The following is a 22,494-nucleotide window of genomic DNA, read 5'->3' on the forward strand; positions in this document are numbered from 1 at the left end:
GAGCTCGCTTCATCGCGAAGGTATCCCGTCACCACGTGCTTCGTCAAACGAGCTTAAGTGGCATTATGTGCACCGCCAAGGCGTTATCTGCCTATAGCGTGCTTAAGGGTGTGCTATGCACAGCCTGTACACATGACACGCTTGAATAGGAAGAGAGGTAAAGTTCGCTCCAGGGTACGAACAAAAACAACACCATCACAAAAAGCGCGATGCTTAAAAGGCGTCGCTCACTCACCGTCGTCAACTTTGCGAGACACGAAACTGTCCAAAGCAAAAATCTCGTGGATTTGTGCTCATGTGTGTCTTGAGTTTTCTGTCGGCGTATGTGATCAGCTTGGCCGTATTGGCGTGTATCGTTACTTGCCTTTTACACCGACCTCTAGTGATCAAGTGTTGTGTGAACATGTATTTGTCCGAGCTTGAGCGGTTGTCATGACACAAATGCACTCACACTCGCGAAAAAAAAAATATCATTGGGCATTTAAATTAACTGGCACCTACGTCTTAATTCACATATACGCAATCGGCACATAGCTGAGAGTGCAGCGTCTGATAAAAGACGGGTCACATCGCCTGATGACGCTAATTAATGTAATCCCCTGTCAACGTGTGAAAGAAAAGAACGATTATTAAAACCACGTGACGCAGGCGTACAGGGGATTTTTATTCAAGGACTGATACTATTTTTCTTCGCCAATTCCTTAACTAATGTAGCGAACCAAACAGAGTGCATAACGATTTCCCGCTATAGAGTTCTGTGTGAGATTAAGAAATGTAAGGGATAAGAAAACTAAAGCCAAGAAAAATACGGCATACGTTCGGTTTAAACGGGACAGTTTTCTTTTACGTTGTGCGCACAAAAAGCTTGAAAGTCCACGAATTCTCTCGCGATATCGCCCCAGGAATATTGGAGACTGGAAATAATATATGGAGATGGCGGGGACGACACATTCATTGTTCTTTTTTTTTTGATAATCCTATTAATTCATATGCAAGGAATATCGACCGACAAGTTCTTGCACTGCATCCCGAGGGTATACGAGGGAACATCGGCTGTCGTCGCAGTCTCGCAGTGATATCGTGTACTTCATCTCAGCAATTGGTCGCAACACCGTGGAGGCTGCGAACCTTGGTGGATGATTGGGTTCGGGGGAGGGAGAGAGAGGAGGGAGGGGGAGAGAGAGAAGGCGAGCGCCCATGAGAATGAATGTGTGTCCACCCGCGCCCTATGATCGTCTGCTCGTCGTGTCTGCTCGCGCCAGCGATGACGCCCTAACCCCCAACCCGAACGACGCGCCCCCGGTCGCCTTGGTCAAAGTCGCGCCGACCTCTGGTGAGCTGTCTCTGCTTCTGCCGCCGCGCCAACGTTCTCTTCGGGAGACGACACTTTCTTAGCACCGTCGTACACGAGAGCGGCCGAATGGTGTAACAAGCATTTCACCCACATTCGTAAGTTGCGTTGCCTTCTTAATGATTGAACATATGTTTGCTATCTCCCCCGAGCTGTCCCTACACTTTTCATGTAGAGCGTTTACTAGAGTGCGTTCGTAATAAATATCGGCCCAATATTGGTGCAGTCGCGAGTTCAGATGCTTCTAATGCGAAGCATTCTTCTCCGAGTCCAGCCACATTTATTTATTCATTTTTGTTTATTTTATTTTTTTATTTTATATTTTTTGCAGGCGATAGGGCGGGCGGGCATCTCGCTGTTTTAGCGGGCCGATTCCCGGTGATAGTGTGGTCCAAAATTATGTACCACAGAGGCGACTAGATACGTGCACTAGGACCATTGGATATGCGCAACCGTTAAGTTTGCTTTCGATCTTACATCTTGCCGTTAGAAACATTAAGTCTTACTTATAATAAATGTGAGCATTATACAGCGTATAATCTCTGCATAACTGTTCGCTACTCAACAGTTACAGTATTCATACAGCCGTTCTGTACAAACCATGAATGCTTCGCATTACGTAGACCTCGACTACACTTGAGCCCACCAGATTTCTGTCTGGTAGTGATATAAAAAATATGTTAGGCAATGATACAGGTTTTCCCCGCTGGTGTGTCCGACACTGTGTATAGAAACAAGTTCTTTCGACATACACACGCATAGACCAAGATGTCTTTTATGCAGCTCGTAAAAAATTTATTCCCGCATCACTGTGTGTGCCAGTGCGTCTATCGTTGGCACTTATGCGAGCGAGAAGTGTCCATACCTAGCTCTATGTATATATGCCGTACAACATCACAGCTTATATGAACATCTTGCAGCCTCCAGAGTGTTGCGCGGAACTATAAGGAGATGGAGATATGCGCTGGAGTCTGAGTTCCACGGCTTCTGTAGCCCTCCTTGCCGGTCGCCACCCACTGTAGGCACATCGCACGACTTCGACCGTTTTTTCTCATACATATGTACGTTGCTGGTTTATACGAGAAAGAAAGCTGGAAAAAAGGAGAAAAGAACTGAGTGTGAGTGTAAGAACGCGTACGATCGACTTTATAATTTTCGCTATGTGCACTTCAGTAGTGCTATCTATTTCTGCGCGGCTTTTCATTTTCGACGTGACATGCAGGTGTTCCCTTGTGGTATCACCAGAAGAGAACGCGCTAACTTCCACGGGAGGGGGAGCTTCTGAACGTATCTCGGCTCCCACAGAAATTGTCCATTCGAGCCTCGGTTACACATATTCTTTAGCTATGAAAGTGAATTTTATGCACTCCACCCTAACCGAGTTCATCTCAGTCTCTTTCGTTTTCAGATTACAAACCTTGCCTATCTGAGGAGTCTATGCTTGAAACGTAGCCGCACTCAGGCGGCCTTTATCGGAAATCGCATTTATAAAGCCCCATTTTTCCCGATACCTGGTGAATGCGTCTCTCCGCCTGCGCTATGCATATATTTCGGCGACCGCAGCGCCCGTAGAGTACGACTGTGCCGTGTCTGCGAGTGTGGTTCGCTTAAGCCTGTTCCGTTCTAAAATTGTGGTCGATTTCATAGCCCGATATTTTAACCCAGGGAGGAGAAGAAAAAAGAAAGTTCGCTTTAAGTGACTCTTCTGACGTTGTAGCGGGTGCTTAATTAAGCCTGATACTCTTCTTTCTTCTCCTCAACGCTGTTGTTAAAAAAAAAAAAGTGAGTGTGCTCGGAAACGGGCAGTGTTTAGATTCAGCTTAAACGTATAACGGCGGTGCTCAAAATGATATTACTTTCATTGCTGTTATTCACAGTGTCGCAGTAAATGCTTTGACCCGGTATTTCTACTTTTCCTTTTGCGAGGAACGAACGAGTCGATGAAATGAAAGTACGGACTTGCTTCGGGACTCTGCTTTACAACAAACACCGTCGGGGTCAACGTAGATCAAAGTTGTTGATTTTGTTTTACCAGCGTTTATTGCTAACATCATGCGGCGTTGCGGCTTGAACAACACGCGCGGACGTTTAATGACAACGAATGTGTTTCTTTCACGATATCGACTGATATGCGGCGGTCCACTGCTCGTGCAAGAGCTAGTGCCTTGATTTAAAACCACGCACTGCGCGCACGAAAAATGCATGGAACCAGCGAGCGCTCGCTCTTTGTGCAAGCGTCGTAAGGGCTGAGGTGTGATCAGAAACGCATCAGAATTCGTCAAGCAACGAAAGGCGAAAAGAACCATTCTCCAAAATTATGTTCCGAAATTTAGGCCGCCGTCCTTCCACGGGCTCTCCGGAACGTCGGAAAATTGATTGGACGGCGGCTGTTTCGTGCGACGCCTCTTATTTTCGCGTCACAATTTTTCTCCATAAGCTTACGGAAAAGAAATGTAGCATGCAGCGTTCGATTTGTTGGCTACTAAAATATTCCGTTTCAATTCGGCAGTCTCCTGGCGACGCAGTAGGCCACGCTCTGTTTTGTTCGACGCAGGTTCGTTTAATCAACGACGCAATTAGAAACGGAATAAATAAATAAGTAAAAACTACGACGCCGTTAGGCAGCGCGTGGCATGCAGTGACTGTATGATTCGTGCAAACGCTTGTCTCCGCGCGAAAACGCGCTTATTTCGCTATAGGGAAACTGCAGGGAGACGTCTACTGCGTACGTGGGGCGACTTCGCGCGGTTTGAATCGCGATGCGCATGCGTAGCTTTTTCTGAAGCTCAGTAATGTTCGAGCAGCAGGTTTCCTTTTCTTGGTTTCTTTTTCTCTTTTTTTCTGCCCGCATACCACTCTGAATAGCACTAGCAGGCGCGCGGGCAATTAGGCAAATCGCTGTGCGACCAGCAGCCCCGTCTAACCGCAGACAAACCCGATTACGACGGCCGTAAGTTGCGCGGAGGCACGATATCGCGAGAACGTTGCGACGGGACGGCCGCGAGCTATTGTCGACGATAACAGAATCGCTCACACAATCCCGAGAGCATCGTCTGCCGCCAAGCCTCGCGCACTGTTCCTGCCGACTGTATCCCGTTTTTTCCACGCCGCTTCGTCGAGGTCTGCAGCGTGCGAAGTGCAAGGCCCGCGCCAAACCAGGCCCGTACGTCGCCGAATCGGCCGCCTGGTTCGAGAGAGAGAGAGTAAAACATCTTTATTAATAATATTTGAATGGCGAGAGCAGTGCGGGAGGAACCCTCAGTCCAGGGTCCCTAAGATGATTCCGGCGATGTTTCGAGCCCGTTGTTTCACAGCTCGGAGGACCTCGCGAGGTCCGTCGCGGAGGGCATCGTCCCACAGCTCTTTGTTGCGTAGGGGTTAAAGGAGAGTTGGCAAGGGAGGAAAGAGGTTTGCAGTGCACTCAATCGTGACGTGGAAGATTGTGGGCGAGCTGCCACAGCCAGGGCAACGATCTGCATAACAGTGTGGGTAGAATTTATTGAGGGAGACAAGATTTGGAAAAGTTGCGGTTTGTAACTGGCGTAATGCCACTGCTTGTTTGCGTGCCCGGGTGCACGGTTCCTCCGTTCCACCACCGGCGTTGGTATTTATGAGACTATGCGTGTGCACTCCCCGCTCATATATGGCTCTCGCGAACAGTTCTTGGTGAGCGTGGAGGTTCGGCCCTGTTGGCATCACGTGCGGTATCGTAAGTTACGACACTGCGCAGACTATCTTGATTTTTATCCCTTGCCCACATCTGCGACTGTTTCGGTCACCCTTCCTCTCTTTTATTCGTTTCTGTCTTTATCCTCCTCCCCACTCCATAGGGTAGACGAACAGATGCACTATCTGGTTCGCATCCAAACCGACCACGGAAAGCTCATCGTCTTTCTGCCCAAAGTAGTCAGAGCAAAGTGCAACGAGTCGAAGCTCGCTTATCGACTAAAACACGCACGGAGAGAGAGAGAGAGAGAGAGAGAGAGAGAGAGTAAACATTTATTCTGAGAATCAGCATCAAGGAGTGGTTCACCAGCTTGGCGCTGATCTTCAAGGTCTGAGGCTGCGAGCGAAGTCTCCCAAGATCCTTCACTGTGCTCTTCTGCTTCAACCCAGTTTTCTGTGGCGTCTGCTTGGTTGTTGGGTGCTGGGTGGCGCGGACGCACCACTACCATGTAGCGGTGGGTGTGTCCGGAACTCCAGAAAAAAATAATAATTTGCGTCAACACGTTGCGCGTGTTGACAGCAACGCCTCACCTTGCGTTTAGTTAGTGCACGTTAGTTACATTGGTCATATCAGAAACGTTGGCAACCTGTGGCGACGGCTTTTCCTTGACGGTTGATCGGCAAAATGACGAACCAAAATGACGACGCACGTGTTCGCGCAGACTAACACACCTATACGAACACGAAACAAAAGTATTGAAGAATGTTCGAACTATGAGACGTCCTGTTTTTCTCAGCCGACCTGACTGTCGTGACATTAAGGAGCAAGCGAAGGAAAGCAAGAACAGATGAGAGGAGGAAGCATAGATTAATAAACGGGTTCTCGTGAAAGGAAAAGGCCGAAATAAGGTTACGCGCCGGGAGGAAAGGCAACCGAGAGTTTCCACCGATTCGCGGAAGCGACCTCGGTCACGCACCGCGGGCAAACAGAGGGGGTAATTAAAAGCCGTTCGGACGCGTCGAAAGTGACGAGAGGGAAGCAGTCCAAACAAACAGGGGACGCTGCGCGAAGGAGTGCAGCCATTATATAGGCCGGCGTCGAGATTGAATCCTTTCACGGAACACGGCGGGTCGAAAAACAAATAGGAGAAGGCACCCGGCGATCAGCTCATTCCGCCAAGTCAAACGCAGCGTCGGCATCCGCGGCAGAGGCCGCGGAGAGCCGCCGCGAGCCTCACCCCGTGCGAGAGCCCCGGCTGAAGATTTCTTTATTTTTTTTCCGCGGCGTCGCACCTGGCGGCCGGCGCGCTATACTCCAGGCCAGTCAGTCTGACGCGAACGATTTGTCGAGCTGGCGCCGTTTGCTGTGCGGGCGCTGCTGCTACTGCTGCTCCGGCGACGGCGACTCCGCCGTCGACAGCGCCTGCAACAGCTCGGCGAACGGCGTGGTGTCCGCGCGGTGGTTGGTCGCTCGGTCGGCGGCGCGGTGGCAATCTCGGACCGCGCGGGGAAGGCAATATTTCTTTCGCGAATGGTGCCTGAGAGAGCCTTCGGGCTCGCTCTCGGGACCGGCGCCCGACTGACTTTAGCGCTCGCTTTCTCGCGTCCCCAGAGAAGAAGAAGAGGAGAGAGAGAGCGAAGGGAGGGGGGTGGGGGCACCGTCCAATATTAATTCCCAGTCCGGCTTTTTGTTGACTCCCAGCGTTTACAGGATGATCCCTTTTTTCTCGCGGCCATCGCAACGACAGCGCGGCAAGTGTAGGACCGTGCGTTTGCTGCCCTCCGACTACACCTCTCAGCCTTTCCTTTCTCTCTCTCTCTCCTTCTCTCCCACCTTCCAGTCGTTTCCAGGGGCGCCTTGCAGAGATCACTATGCTATACGAACGGCATGAGAGACTTACCTTATGAACGCGGAGAGATGCCAGGTCGAAGGAAAGCCATTTACAGGTGGCCTGTGGACAGACAGCCGCGCCGGACTCGATCCGCGATTGTGCGAACGCGGCTAACGACAACCGCGTCAGGACTTGGGCCAGGCGGTAAAGAACCGAATCGCGCGAAGTGACAGGCATTTCAACGGAGCTGCCGTGCATTTAGTCCCGGCAGCTCGGCCCGCGGACCTTGTCAGAGCGGGGGATTTCGCGTTTGCCGCCGTCGGCGGGCGATTTCTTCTATTAGCCGCTCGCCCGTGTCCGGGCGTTTTCATTGCGGATGGATCCCTAGCGGCTTCGTTGCTGTAAACGTTCTTTCTAATAATCTTTTGTTCTGGGCTACAATGTCGCAAGAAAGGTCACCGATCGAGCTAGCTGTTTGCGGGCGCGAGAACGTCGCGAGTTCGAAAAACACGCGCGTGTCTGTTTTTAGTGCGCATTCCGGGGGGACAACTGTTTGCAACGCTTCTTGTTTACAACGTGAACTGAGACACAACCTATTTTGCAAATGTGCGCGGCGTTCTGCAGATATAAAAGTTGTACAAGAAGGAAACAAAAACTTATAAAGGTAGAACCCCGGTCCAGGTTTTGATGTCAGTGTACGTATCATTGGTATAGTTAGTCTTTGTCATTGGTAGTTGGTCTTCTAACTACCGATGAGCAAGATTTGAAACCCTATTTCAATAACGTGCGTTTGTGTTTCGTTGCCTTATTATTCTTTGTAGACATCTTAACTTATGTTAACATTTTCCTTCGAAAAGCTATAGCGTTACGAACAGCGCTTCGGAACCCGGTTGGTGAAAACTAATAAGGAAGAAGCCATTTTCGGTAAACAAACCGTCGGTCTTTCAAAGGCTGTTATTCGTTAAATTATGGGGTTTTACGTGCCAAAACCACTTTCTGATTATGAGGCACGCCGCAGTGGAGGACTCCGGAAATTTCGACCACCTGGGGTTCTTTAACGTGCACCTAAATATAAGTACACGGGTGTTTTCGCATTTCGCCCCCATCGAAATGCGGCCGCCGTGGCCGGGATTCGATCCCGCGACCTCGTGCTCAGCAGCTTAACACCATAGCCACTGAGCAACCGCGGCGGGTGGCCTTTATTCGTTAAATGCAGCCAAGAATACGTTACTCTTTTGCTGAGATACACGAGTGTCTTGGCTAAAATACACGACTACGTGAAAACAGCCGAGAAAATGAAGAAGCAAAATATCGCGGCCTCCTAGTGCGAACACGTAAAAATTTCTATTGTTTGTCGAAATTCTAAACGTACGTAAAGTGCTCTGCTCAGCTTGTAAGGTGAATTTTAGTAACAGGCCATACCGGTCGACGCGGCCACATGCCGATGGGGGTGTAATGCAAAACCGCGAAGGAGAGCGTCCATCATACGTTCGAATGTAGCCGGGGCATGGCATAACCCAAATGGCATTATTTTGAACTGATAGAGGCCATCAGGTGTAATAAAGGCGGTCTTTTCACGGTCCACGTCGTCAACAGCAATCAGCCAGTACCCCGAACGCAGGTCTATCGAAGAAAAATATTTTGCACCGTCGAGGAAGTCAAGGGCGTCATCTATCCGTGGCACGGGTACACGTCTTTCTTCGTCACCTTGTTAAGATTCCGGCTGTCTACACAGAAGCGCCAGCCGTTATCCTTCCTTCTAACAAGCACGACAGGAGAAACCCAAGGACTTGAAGAAGGTTCAATGATACCTCGGGTAAGCATTCTGTCCACTTCCTTCTGTATGACTTGGCGCTCGGTGGTGGATACACGATAGGGTCGTCGGTGTGTCGGGCTTGCATGGCCAGTGTTGATACGATGCTTCACAGCGGATGTCTGGCCCAGTGGTCGGTCATTGAGATCAAAGGCAGTGGAACGTGTTCACGTGGGGAACCGGAAGGTCAGAGGCGATCATTTTTGTCGAAAGCGCTTTCGTACCGCGCATTGGGTGCAAGCACGTCAAAAATGAAAGAAAGAAAAAACGAACAAGTGACCGAGATTAACCCCAAGCTCTCTGTTACGGCGTCCCTCATAACCTACTGTGCAGTTTTGGGTCGTTGAACCCTACAATCAAATAATTGTTGCTCTGCAGGGCAGCCGACCTCTCCGCCTTATTATCATCTGTGCACACATGAGTGTTCGACGCTGCAAGCAACATTCTGGATGGCTCAAGAAACAAACATTACCACGTGTGCATTGATGTGCGCGTGATAATAGGCATAGTATGTACGTTGTACTTCTACAACCTGACGGTACGTCTATACAGTCGCATGACTGTACCAGCGCCACTTGCCCACTGAACAATGGCATGTTCTGAATGCCTCTTCGTCTCCGTACACGCATTTAAGGCACAAAGTGCTACGCTTGTGGTGGGCGTTCTTCTGTTGGCTAAGAAGGGGCTGGAGTCTCGGGGAATGGGAACGAGAAAGAAATAGCCTCAAAGTGTTTTAGAAACGTTTGGAGATTCACAATATGGGAAGTATATTTTGTAATAGTCTCAGAGAGCGAGTACTTTGGTGATCCGAATTCTCATGATAAGGCATCATCCCGGTTTTAACATTTGTTTTGAGAACGTGTACTGTAATTTACGGGTCTTCCCTCCGAGTACACTAACGGAGACGGTGAACGACGTTTTGCCAAACTACAGAACGCGGCATATAAACAAGGCCCTCCTGTACTAATCTTTCTTTTTTTTCTTATTGCGGGCATCTGGAGAGATGTCTTTCATGAATCTGATGAGTGACATTTGAATTAGTGGCCCAAGAGTAACAGAAGCCGAGACACCGACGGCACGTACTGATCCGCTTATAGCACGTCCTTCGTATTGCTTCAAACGGCGCACATGAGTGCACGAACGGGCTGTACGGCAGTTAGGAGATGAGCAAAGTACCGCGCACCTTACATTACTCTCGGGACCCTGTTTTGACAGGCGCGGCGGCTTCGGCGGAACTACAGCTGACGCACTGAAACACGGTTTCCATTCGCAACACGTAGGCAGCATCGGGAAGGGGAGAGAAGAAGGAACAGATATACCCCGCTATAGTTAACTCCCCTCTTCCCGCTCACACCGCGGTGGCCCTTGCCCAAGAACGAGAAAGTTTCTTGAAGGCGGGCTTCTCCTTCTGGAGACCCTGTCGTGCGGTGCAGTGCTCTGTTCTCGTTTCCTCTGGTCAGAGTGCGAGGCTCGACTCTCTACACCGGAAGAAACACGGCTCGGTGAAGCCGAGAGATGCGGTGTGCTCGACCGTTCAGCGCGAAATATGGACGGTTTCCGGCGCTTCTGTCAGCGTCCCAGTCCGTAGATCCCCGTCTCGGGGATTTCCCGACAACAAGACCGCAATTTCTCAGCGGATGAGGCGCCGCCGCGGAGGTTGGCTTGACCCGTTGCCTCCTGGGTACAACTGCTTTGCCAAGGCACATACCCTTCCTGCTTACCCCATTCCCTGCGGTTGCGGCTTTCGCGGCCTGCGCTGTGCGTTTCTTCTATCCGTTGTAAGTAATTTCCAGGAGTGGACACTCCGGCGCAGCTGGGAGGACACCACCGATATTAAACAACGAGGAACAAACAACACCAATTATTTAGAATTTATTAATGCTTGACGGAATTGGGTCTGAGCAGAGAAGTCAGTCTCCTCCTTATGCCACCATATTTAGCACATTCTATACGTAACACAGATTATTAGAAATATGTGAATGTGCGCTTTAAGAAAACAACTAAATGAACAGATAAAAATGGATTAGAGGATGACGCCGTGAAACGATATTTCTGCGTCGAACAATTCTCAAATGCGTTCACATGCCGTTTTTCGCTACAGTCTCGTTTCTTTGTGTCGGTCGCGCAGTATTGCGATACTTTCACTTGCAGTAATATGTTCCCGTTGTTTCCCTTGTTTAACCTAAAAATTACCCTATAATTCCTTCCCTCCTGAACAAATTTATTCACAAGGAGGTTCTAACGCCTCGAAAAAGCATTTTTGTTTGATTTTATGACTATTTCTAAACAAAAATCACTTTTCGAACATCTACAGTTTAGTTAGCTTCTTTAATGTTAACGTAAAAGAATAAATCATGAGCCATTTCACTCTGTGAAGGTGGTTGACCAGCGAAGCTGTTAAGCACACGTCACGGAGATGACACATAATTGTGAACAAACGTACGCACTCATTTATTGTCTTGATGGGTGGTCATCGTGACAAAAGGTACGCACACTAATTTATTGTCTTTTGCCTTGATCGGTGGTCATTATTTCGCTCACAACTGCAATCACACTCTTTGATAATGTGAAATCGATGCACGTACGCCGCTGTGTGATCGGTTGGGCGGGATCGGTGTGGCATCGCAAGGGACACGTCTGCAACACGGAAGGCATAAACCGCTCCCTTTTCGGTACCGACACATCCACATTGAAATCACCGAAAAAGGCAACAGGGGTAGTGTCATCGCAGCTAATTCACGCAAAGTGAGTAGCCATGAACTTTACAGGACTATGAATCATTGCACTTTTCTTGCTCGCTTACGGGGGTATGAGCCATTGCTCACGGGGGTATGAGACATTGATGATGATAGTTTTCGACATACTGTTCTGTATGCTGTATGCATGATTGGAAAGAATTTAAGCTATGTTCGCTTCAATTTGCTAAATGCTTGTAGCCTCTGCCTTACGGGGCTATGAGCCATTACATTTTCTGTGTGCTTACGGGAGCATGAATGCTTAAGGGGGTATGGCCATTGATGATGATAGTTTTTGTTCACGGAGAACAAAACTGCACGGAACCCTAGCCATATACAGCTTTGCTATAATAAGGCACGTCCCCCTAGCAAGCACCATTAAGATAGGTTTAAGTCCCGCATATGCTCTTTTGCCCCGGGAGGCACTCTGTAGAAAATATTGAGATCCATGTACAGTGCCTTGAAACGTTACTTTTCTCAATCTTAGATATAAATGCGTTGTCTCTCTTTCAACAATCCGTAATTGAGCATTTATTCTTCCCGCTCCACGTAACCACGTTTCAAGGATCCCACTTAGCTGCGAAAATGAAAGATAAATGTCACTCAGTTGTACTTTTTATTACGCAGGCATGTCTTTGCCAAAAGCACGCACATGGCGCAAAAGCTTATGAAGCTCCGGTAGATATCACCTTTCGCTGGAGCAAGCCAGCCCTTTAACGAAAGATCCTACATCAAGCTTTGATGAAACTTCTTCCAAGATACAGTTTTACTTGCGCTGCAATCACCAGGAATCTCATTGTAAGACTACTTGCGTGAGCTCGAGGGAATGTCAGTCCTTGTAACAGTCCTTGTAAAGAGCTGCCGCAAACGCGACAAGAAGTGGCAGCGCGCAGGACGTTCGGATTTAGGAACTATACAAAATAACGTCTGCGCGAAGGCTTAGGCTCTTCACATTTACTTGAATTTGATTGGCAGCGCACAAAAGCAATTACTAGTGCCAGTTTTGGTAATACGTACCACGAAAAGAGCAACAAACAACATTTTCAACCACGACAGAAAAAACGTCCTACGTTTTTCATCGCCATAAAATAAACCTCCCGTTTTCTCTCGTGCCCCTAATTTTGTTTTCCAGAATGTGGGAAGTTCTCCAGGATTTAGCGAAAGTTACTTTACTTCATGCAAAAGTTAAAGTATCGATCAAACTGAATGATCAATAGTATGACCTCAGCAGGCGTTCTTCTTACGGCGTACTTCTTTATCTTTATCGGGCGACCACTTCTCACCACCTAACAAATGTTATCGCACAGCGCAGGACGCGCCTGCATGTAAAAGAAGTTTCTGGAATGTTATCGATGGTTCCATCCGCTGTCTTTCCCCGCAACTTGTGTAATCTGATTGCATGTATGCGCGACGCGAATAGTGTAGAACTTTGTGGAAGACACTCGGGTTCCAGCGGGTACTCTGGAACATTCGACGACTGATCTATAAAAGCCGACGCGCTTGACCCGCTGATCAGACTTTCGACGATCGCCGGCTGTGTTCGCCGCTATCGTTGTGCTTTAAGTGTAGCCTGTCTTTGTGGGCACAGGTTCGCCCAATAAAAGCTAGTTTTGTCTTTCACAGTATTCCTACTGTGTTTTTTAACGTCACTACCACGTGACAATATTTTTCCAGCCAGTTGGACGACCAGCCTCTATCGGAATAAAGAACTTTACAACATCGACGGGATTTAACATCGCATTTCTCCCCCCCCTCTCTCTCTCTCTCTCTCTCTCTCTCTCTCTCTCTCTCTCTCCGCTCCTTCTTGGTGCGCTTACCATCACTCGTTTTTTTCGGTGGTGCGTTCCTAAGCCTTTAGTTTAAACAGTGCATGCTCACTTTTAGTATCACGTGACCTCAAATATGGTCTCATCTAAGCGGGAGGACTGAGACTGCCACTAACGAAGACCGTCCACTCGTAGTTGGACAGTCTTTATCCTCCTAAGTGAAGCGTACCTATAAGACTTTGACGCTCATTAAAAAACAAGAAAAAAAACTTGGGACCCAAATAATGAATGTGCTATAAGCTGAGTGCGTGTGCAAAGATTGCCAGAACGCGGAGCCGTCTATTCAATTTCCACGCGTATGTCATCAAGCACTGACTTCGGGAATGCTATATATAGAGATATATTTAATACAAGGATGGCGCTTGCTAATAACCTCTACTCCTAAGCACGATGACTACGATGAGCGCGCATCTCAAAGCCGACCGACCCTTAAAGCACCCGTCAACGGATGTAGAGGTCAGGCAGTCAGACATAATTGCGCCTCCTAATGACAGCGCTCCAAGCACTGCGACGACGGTTGGTTCGGAGGTGCAAATTAAAGGTGTCCGGTGACCCATTCAGCTCCGGCGCGGGCGCAGCCTTGTTTGATCGGTACAATTGCTTCACCCACGGTCAAATTTTCGACAACTTTCACCGCTGCAGTGGCATGGGTCTTGGCGAACGCAGCACCCATTTCGCGATACCATAGGTGGAAGACGCTTTTGCACAATACCATCCGCCCACATTTCGCAAAATTTCTGTCTCGTCCAGCGAGCCATGGCGGCCGCACCGGACAGCAGCTCCCAGTGGCCATCTAGGCGGCCTCAAGCCCGGACCTCCCAATCGCCGGATTCCAAATAAAGTTATCTCGCTCGCTCGCTCGCTCTCGATAAGTGCTTTTCTTTTTTAAACCTAATTACATAAAAAAAATCCTCAGGAAACATCAGCACGGTGGTCACCATAGTATAAGGCAAAGGCAAGGTAGTTAACTTTGAGCGAGCCTGGTCTTTTATTCTACACTGAGAGGAGGTAAACTTAAGTGATGACCCTTGCGTGGTACGTTGATGCGCAGAATGTAGGCGGGTTCCTATACTCGGGGACAGAGGCGTCGGTGCATCTGTCTAGTACGCTTAGGCTGCATCCAGACTTATACAGGTACGCTTTCGTGCCTCTCATAAGGGTATATTTATTGCAATGTCTTAGCCGAGCACCCTGAACTGAATAAGCTTACTTTGATGACGTCATGTCACCTAGAAGGTGCCGGCGTCAGACACCTAACAATCGTAGTGAACACATTCAGACATACCTAACATACCGTTAGCATCTCGCTGACATAATGTAGCCGTTGCATGCAGCGCATAGCTGCAGCAGGGTTGTAGCCGTATGGGTGAGTCACCACTTTATATTTGGCATAACGTTGAGAAGCTGAAATTGCAGTAAATTACATCATGAACTTCTCGAAAATGTGAGGTGCCCTGAGAGCTCCACCCATGCTCCCCCCTTTTTCTTCTGGAACTGCCAGTGCTTGCCCTTCGCACAGTTCTAGGAGTTCCGAGTTTAGAAACATATAAATCCGGCTATAGTATAAAGCAGCGCTTTATCCTTGTTTGTCGTGGAGTTCGGCATGGCGATAAGCAGGGTGATACGAACAGCAAAGAACGCGTAAACAGACTCCTCCTGGTGTTTCACCAACACAAGATAAGTATATTTCGCCCCTAACTCGACGTTCGAACGATGGGCTAAGCAATGCTGTAATTGTCTCGGCTTTCTTAAACACTCCCTTAGCTTCCTTTGCAGCGCTAGGTTGGTTGGCTCTACAAAGCGAGCCTATAAAAATGTACAATGCGCGTGGTGACTGTGGCAGCACGACGTCTACAAGCTGTTTGCATCGTCCCACCACCGATTCAACCATCCGAAGCGGCAATTGCTGTAAGCAAGGAAGAAAAAGAAAGTCTTGTTTTCTATTCACGACGACAAAAATAAAACAGGAAGAATCGGTGTGGGAGAAACAGAAAATGATTTCGTGTTTGCCGGTCACCTGGGGGACTTCAATCCTTCTTGCACCTAATTGGCTAGTCCATGGCTGACCACTGGCCTGTGTAATTAAAACGCGCTGCCGGACTCTCCAGTCGGTTTGTGGGAGCAGCTCTATCCTCTATGCGAGAATGGTGAACGTTGAATAGCTCATGCTTTTTACATGAGCTCCGTATGAGAATCAGCCTGCGCTACCAATCTATGTGGTTGAAATTACGGTTCTGTCTGGCCCTCTTGGGAAATTGTCGCGGGTCCCGCAATTTCGTATACACAGAGAAAGAAGCGCGTCGGGTAGGACTTACGCGAACCGGCGAAGACTTCGTGTTAGCACTGCAATCGCACCTGGCTTGCTCAAGCAATTTAGCAAATGACCACTACTCTCGCACACCAGGGGCTAGGGCGCCGTTGCTATTTTGACGTCAACCTATTTTTTTTGTCGTTTCCCTGCAGCGGGCACTGTTATTGTCGTTTCTTTTTATTTTTTATTGATTGTCTTATATTCATAACCACGCGTGAGAACTCGAGAGAACATCGAATGACCAATTACTAAAAAGCTTAAATTGCAAGCGGTCAGAGAGAGGGAGAGAGAGCGGCCAGCTAGAGAAGGGTCAGGTTTGGCACCCTATGTGGGCGATAAGAGAATGTGGGAAACGAGAGAGGGAAATAGGGAGAGAGTGACAACTGTGTGCACACTACAGGACGCACAGCAGGAATACGAGCGGTCACTGAGACCGGTGCACTTAAGAACTGTAGTAGCGCATGGATGTCTTTCTGCACCAGTGGCTGACGTGGCCAGAGTCCGAAAAATTTTGTTTCGGAAAATGTTCTGTAGAGTTCAACCGCTTTAGAAAGTCTGTCTGGTTAGAGAGATGCGTTAGACGTCGTATTGAAAGTAACTGCGCAGCAGTGCCCGGTCAGTATTCGGTAAGATAACACGTGGACAGCGTCTATTACACGCGAACGTCTTAACACGTCTACATGTTTACATTTTTCAATGCTTCGTCAAGGCACAATCAGACTCTCCTTTACAAGTTCGACTTCATCTGCAGTTGGTCCTTCCGGAAACTTGTCGTTCATCGCAGCGTTTGCGTAGCATAGACATCTGCGAGTCTTAGCAGTCCACACTGCACCAGCAAGGTGATAGGGTTTTTCTGCCCACTCGTGAATGCAAGGCAGGAGTACTTCATCAGAGCGCGTCCTGTTTAAACGTGCATCAGTTCAAATGAAACTCAGCTCCTTGATTCCCTCATCTAAACATCCATCCCTCACTACACGTTGCTCTTGTTCAGACAACGAAACGCGAGTAGCCCAGTATGTTTTTTTTTTGTTCTTCGGTGTTTCTGATGACTACAGCTATTGTCATAGACCTAATGAGCGTAAAAAAATAGATATTCGACATCGAACAGCTGATCTGTATTGCTCTAAAGAAAGAAAAGGACCAATAGTAACGAGCAAATAAGAGCCGATCTCGTACGTTGCGGCGGCGAACCACGAAAGAAAAGCCCGCAACTCATCCGTGGCTTCCAGGATAAACGGAGAGCCGACAGTGCTTGAGAACGCTGACGTCGAATTCGGGAGCGCTATACAACGAGTGCGGACATGCTTCGAGTACGGACGTAAGCAAGTAGAGACGCAAGGCCGGATTGCCTTTTTGCAAACCTTTCTCTTCCGCACTTGGATAACTTTTGCCGCCCACTCTTGAAAGTTGCTCGTATAGCAATACAAAGACAGGAGCGAAACAAAAGTAAGGCGCCGAGGCTCATGAGAAACGAGGTGTAAGCCGCACGTAGGTTCGCGGATCAACAGCGAGGCTCTCGGCGCGGGTATAGTGTCTACAGAATCGGAGGCATTTCGTGTAAGGTAACCAGTCGCTCGCGAAATGTAATTTGTTTCCTTTGCTTCCTCTTCTTCCTCTGCTTATTATAATTTCCGTCGCAATAAAAAAAAATATGAGCAAGAAAAAAAAATAATTTGTCGCCAACCCGGTGCGCAAAGGGATATCCCTGAAGATGCGTTGCCGTTAATTACGCAATCGACATCCGTGTCTTGTTTGTTGTCTTCTCATAAATCGCACTTGTCTGCAGGCAGATGTCGACGTAATGTCGTGTTTCTCTCTCTCTCTCTCTCTCTCTCTTTTTTGTTTTTTAGAACAGTCGGCTCAGCAGTTTCGTGCTCCTTAAGTGGGTGCGTAGGGGGCAAATGCGTTGGTAAAACCGCCCAGATAATTACTAGGTGTGCAGAAAGATAAGCACAGCGAGATATCATCGTGTTAGAACGTTAAAAACACAATAAGTGCGCACGATTTCAGAAAACTTAGCAGCGAGGGGCTTATGAGTTATTGCTCCAGTAACTATTGGCAACAATATTCTGTTTCGAGACGGTTCTGATATCTGATGCAAGTGCTGAATTTCTTTTGGCGCGATGACGAGAAGAAAGTCGACACAGCGTTAATATTTCGCATCAGAGTAATCAACTCAGCGTCCTAGTAATGTCCCTCGACGCCTAAAGACGTATGGTTCTGCCTTACCGACTTCGTTTACGGATAGAATCGCTGTCACTATGTTTAACAAGACGCAAGCCCAGTTTGCCTGGCCGGGGTGCTGACAAATTTTTCTGCGCAGTTGAAGTGTAGGCTACCAGGCTCAGCCTGCTTAACGTCCCTGCCTTTCCCTTATGACTTTTCTCTCTCACTCTCTCTCCCCCTTGTGCAGTTGAAGGAGAGGGCGCGCTACGACCTCGGCGATTTCTCATATGCGCGCCGGTGCCATACGCCCTCCCCTTCACATCTGAGGGTGTACTGCCTCTTTTATACACTACATGCCGCTGCCCCCTCCCCCCCCTTTTTTTTTCGCAGACGCCGTGGTATCCGGTGAGCTCCGTGGGCCAGCTGCTATGAGCCGAAGCCCGTTCTCCGCCCAAGCGCTGTGGAGCTGCGTTTGCTTGGCAGTGCTGCTCGGTTCCCTGCTCACTGACGCTGAGCTGGACTGCAGGTGACACCTTTTACTCCTTCTTCATACCCTCGAATGTCACACGTTCCACCCCTTTCTTGCTCCTGGAAAAAAAGAAGAATCGGATAGCGTGTATCACGGACGCAGCCTCAATGGGGTTGCACTTGGGACGTCTTGTGCGTGCTGCCGAGGGTGTACGAGCACTATGGGGTACAGAAATGACGTAATCAAGTCGATGGTTACGTCACTTACGTCAATACCTGTCTCGGTTGCCACGTGAAAGTGGCGAGGCATCGGTATTGGCGTAGGTCACCGCGAATCTGCGAGCTTGCCTTTCCCGCGTGAAGCGCGAAGCCAACGCAGTGTATTGAGAAGGAAAGCAAAGGCTTCGAGCAGAGTTAATTCTTCGGAGTAACGCCTCGGGACGCCGGTGTCGCGACGTGCGGACACGTTGCCATGTGACTACTTTCATATTTCGTGCGTTTTCTTTGTAACGCGGAAAACATGATTACGCGAGACATAGCACACTGAAAATAACTGAATTACTTTTCTATCGGAATTCGCGCCCTCAATTCAGTAGTTAAAAAAGTTCTTTTATTAATCTAATTTAATTGTCGATAGATCAATTATGAAAAATTCCTCCGAGTGCGGTTGTGCTCCCGTATATTCTATATTTTATTTTTAAGAGGTTCGCTAACGTTGGCTTGGACACCCTGTATAATACCATAGCTAGCCAGCTTTTTATGAAGGTTACGAGTTCCGTTACTTATTTTTTTACTTACTTATCTACAATACCCTCAATGTCAAATGGTAATACAATGGGAAGTGGTTAGATAAACTAGTTTATTATACCGTATTAAATATAGCTGTCAAAGAAAATGCTGCAAACCAATAAGTATTTTGTATATACGTGAAAGGACATCTACAACGCAATATGCGCATGAGGAACTATAATGAAGTATTTTCACAATCTGAAAAAGCACACAATATTACAAGTCATAAAAATTAAGTTTTCTTATCATACAATGTGATCTGATACGAGCATAAATTTGTCATCATTTCCAATAGCGGCTAGTTACGTGGGAGGTTGATTCCACTCGTTTGATGTCTGCGTTCACAGATATGAACGCAAAGTGTCGACGCCCTGCAATGTAGAATGTAAACTTTACGAACGTCTACACGATCAAGTCTTTCTGATATGCACTGTGTGGTATAAATTACTTGCTAGCGTAGGTCGGGGTAACAATGCAACCTATACGTTGCACTACGAGTTGAGCACGCACTAACGTTAGGGTGACTAGACAGTAACGTGACCATGCGCGCGCGCCAACGGACGCAGGTGAGAACACGTCTCCTCCTCCAACCCGGCCGTGGCTACGCATGGCTATCCGCGCGGCTGAGCGCATGCGCGGCCTGCACGCCCTATCTTGTACGTATAATCTGCGGCGGGTGCAATGCCGGCGAGCCGAGATGGCTGGTCGCTCCATGTGTGCGGTCTTCCAGCGTGCCTGTGTTGGAGGTCACGTGATATCAGGTTTCGTTGACCCGTCGAAGCGAGAGGCAACACGAAGCGTTCGCTCCCCAAGGCCTGCTCTCTTTTTTTCACGCCAGCGTTGTGACATCGAGTGTTCGCGGTCATCGAGTGAGATCTGTTCATGTTTGCCTGTACGCGCGTGACACCATGTCTGTTATTTTGATAAGTGAGCGAACGTTTACTGCAGTTTATACAGCCGATAAAACTAAGAACCCTCGCTATCGCTATCAATGCTTCGCCTTGCGGGAGAAACCGCGACTTTTTATATCCATACGAAAATTGCCTAAACGAAGTATTTTAAGACAATTTGCCAGTGTCGTTCAGTTAGGGCAGAGAACATACAGATTTTTACACATGCATCTTTAGCAAATGCGAATGACAGAGGAGGCGTCCAAGTATTAAAAATAAAGAAATTAAATGAAAAAAATTGCTACTACTCGAAGAGAACTTGCAAGTAAGGTCACGGTGCCTTCGCACTAAAGGTTATCGCCATGTCGCAATGGACAAATTTGTTGAGCCAAATGAAACATTCTGGCTTGAAGCTACGGACAGCGGGGATGTCTATGTGCCCGAGCACGTTAAAAATTGCAATCCACAATAAGCGAACTTCTCTTATACTGAAAAAAAGAAGAAATAATTTGAAAAAAGGACTCATTTACTGATTCTTATGGTGGTGCCTCTATAACCGGATATATCTGTGCTGTGCGCCTTCGCTTAAACTGTTTTCTGGTGGAGCGGAGGCAACAGGCAAGGGTGAAAGCCTCAAGGCGGAACAAGTCGGGAAAATTTGGTGCGCCCGGAAGTACTCCCATGTGGTCGAGAGAGGCGCCAGGCTGAATAAAATTGATGGCAGCGAGATTGCGCCTCACCGGAACACAACCAAGAATAGACTCTGTCCATTTCCTTTGTTTTCATTAATCTCGAAGAGTAAAAAGCAAAGGACAAAATTACGAACCTTGCCTGATGTGCGACTGGACGTAATACAAAAATTGCTCACGGGCCACCGGTGTCAAGAGGGTGAGAATAACGGTAGCAAAATTCAAATATTTCAGGCAGCTGAGAATCAAGTTTAGAAGAGTAGACACGTAGATCGATCGGTGGCTATGGCGGCTGAGAACGAGGCTGCGGGCACGATTCCTGGCCTTGGCAACTGACCGGGGGCTAATTAAAAAAAAAAAACCGAATGAACAAACGCTTTCCTTGCCGAGGAGCGCTCCGCTACTGCATCTTAACCTTCAGACACATCAAAGCTCACGCGAAATAGTACGTGCGTATCAGAGAAGCTATAAAGTATGCGTTTGGCGTCAAACGCGTCCCGCCACTAGCCCCACCGGCGCCTGATTGCAAATACGACCCCTAACCACCGACTGCCGACCACCTACCGCCGCTAACCACGGAAATGGGCAAAGGAGGCAAACGAAACTATTCGCTTTGAGAACGTTTCGTGTGCAGAGGTTTTGGGTGCATATTAACGACGCATTGGTATAGACAAAATTCACCCGGAACCCTGCGCCATCTCTCTTACTCCCTGGGTTGTGTTAGGAAGTTGCATGAAAACAGTTATCATAATTACGTCGCCAGCCCTTTCCAATCGTGGTGCCAAGATTTTTCCACCAATTTATGACGTATTTTTTACTTCCTAAAGAGACACGTTCACCATAGAATATTTTGCCCGTCTACTTAGATTTAGGTGCACGTTAAAGATCTCCAGGTGGTCGAAATTTCCGGAGTCCTGCACTACGGCGTGCATCATAATCAGAAAGTGGTTTAGGCACGTAAAACCCCATAATTTCTAGGAATATTTTGAAAGATCTATCTGCCAGTTTGTGTAAGTGTGTGTGAGAAGAGAGAGTGGGGAGCCATGTTGAGTGAAAATAATTTTTCGGTGGACAAGCAGTTTTAGTTAATATATTCATGGCGTTCAGAAACAGATTGAAATAGGAGAAAAAACATGCGACGCAGGCACTGTGTGCTGTTTACTTCCGTAGTCGATTTGAACTTATGTGGCTTGACAAGATCAGCGACAAGAAGAAGACACCGACTCATTCAAACTTTTACCAGCCTCGAAAGATGACCAAATAAAAAAGAAAGGCATGAAAACGACCGGAAAAGAAACACTAGAAGTACGCATGAGACAGCAAGAATATGGCAAGAACTCGTCGGGAACATTTCTTCCATAGTGACATAGCCTTAAATAATTGCACAACACTAATTTCGTTCAAAGATTTCGTGCCGTGACAGCGCAGCGGTCGTTTTGCTGTTGAACAAGCACAATTTACTGCTACAAGCCTGACCTGACCTGACCGAGCCTGCCCAACTCTTTCAGTGTATTTTTGCAAATATTCGTGTTTAAAGCTGCGAACAGCAAACGGAAGTCACAACAGTCCCCACTACAAAGCGCTAATACCAATGAGCTGTTATTGGACGATATTACGGGTGATATCGTCGCTGATGTTTTTAGAGCCAGGGGGTTGAAGAAAAAGAGATAAGTATGCGATAATGCACAGTAAATGAGCAACTAGTGAAGAACAGCAATCATGGTTTATGATGGGATAAGCTTACAAGAAGGCCATCCAAATACCGTTGTTCTGCGAGGCACGACAAAAGGAAACGGTGATTCCTCACGAAGAAACCATAACAAATAGTGTATTTGATCAGTGTGCGCATCAGTCGTTTTGTAGGATGCCGCTCTAGCCATGCAATGTGAACATTTTAAGAAAAACTAAACATGCGCGCCTTCTTTCGGTTACATTAAAATTTGAATTTGCCGCGCCGA

General features: G+C 47.9%; 1 protein-coding gene across 3 annotated transcripts in view; it reads left to right on the forward strand.

The window, feature by feature from the left end:
- LOC126537130 (uncharacterized) overlaps nucleotides 1–22,494 on the forward strand; it is an 87,431-nt gene that overhangs the window by 50,113 nt on the left and 14,824 nt on the right. For 2 of the 3 annotated variants that reach the window (XM_072287827.1, XM_072287829.1), the window contains exon 2: nucleotides 18,091–18,226. In XM_072287827.1, the coding sequence (XP_072143928.1) occupies nucleotides 18,129–18,226 (98 nt within the window). In that variant the 5' untranslated portion in view covers nucleotides 18,091–18,128. Of the gene's footprint in view, nucleotides 1–923; nucleotides 1,450–18,090; nucleotides 18,227–22,494 lie in introns of those variants that run through there. The other variant, XM_072287828.1, reaches the window with a different exon arrangement.

This window comes from Dermacentor andersoni, chromosome 4, assembly GCF_023375885.2.
Source record: "Dermacentor andersoni chromosome 4, qqDerAnde1_hic_scaffold, whole genome shotgun sequence".
Lineage (NCBI taxonomy): Eukaryota > Metazoa > Arthropoda > Arachnida > Ixodida > Ixodidae > Dermacentor > Dermacentor andersoni.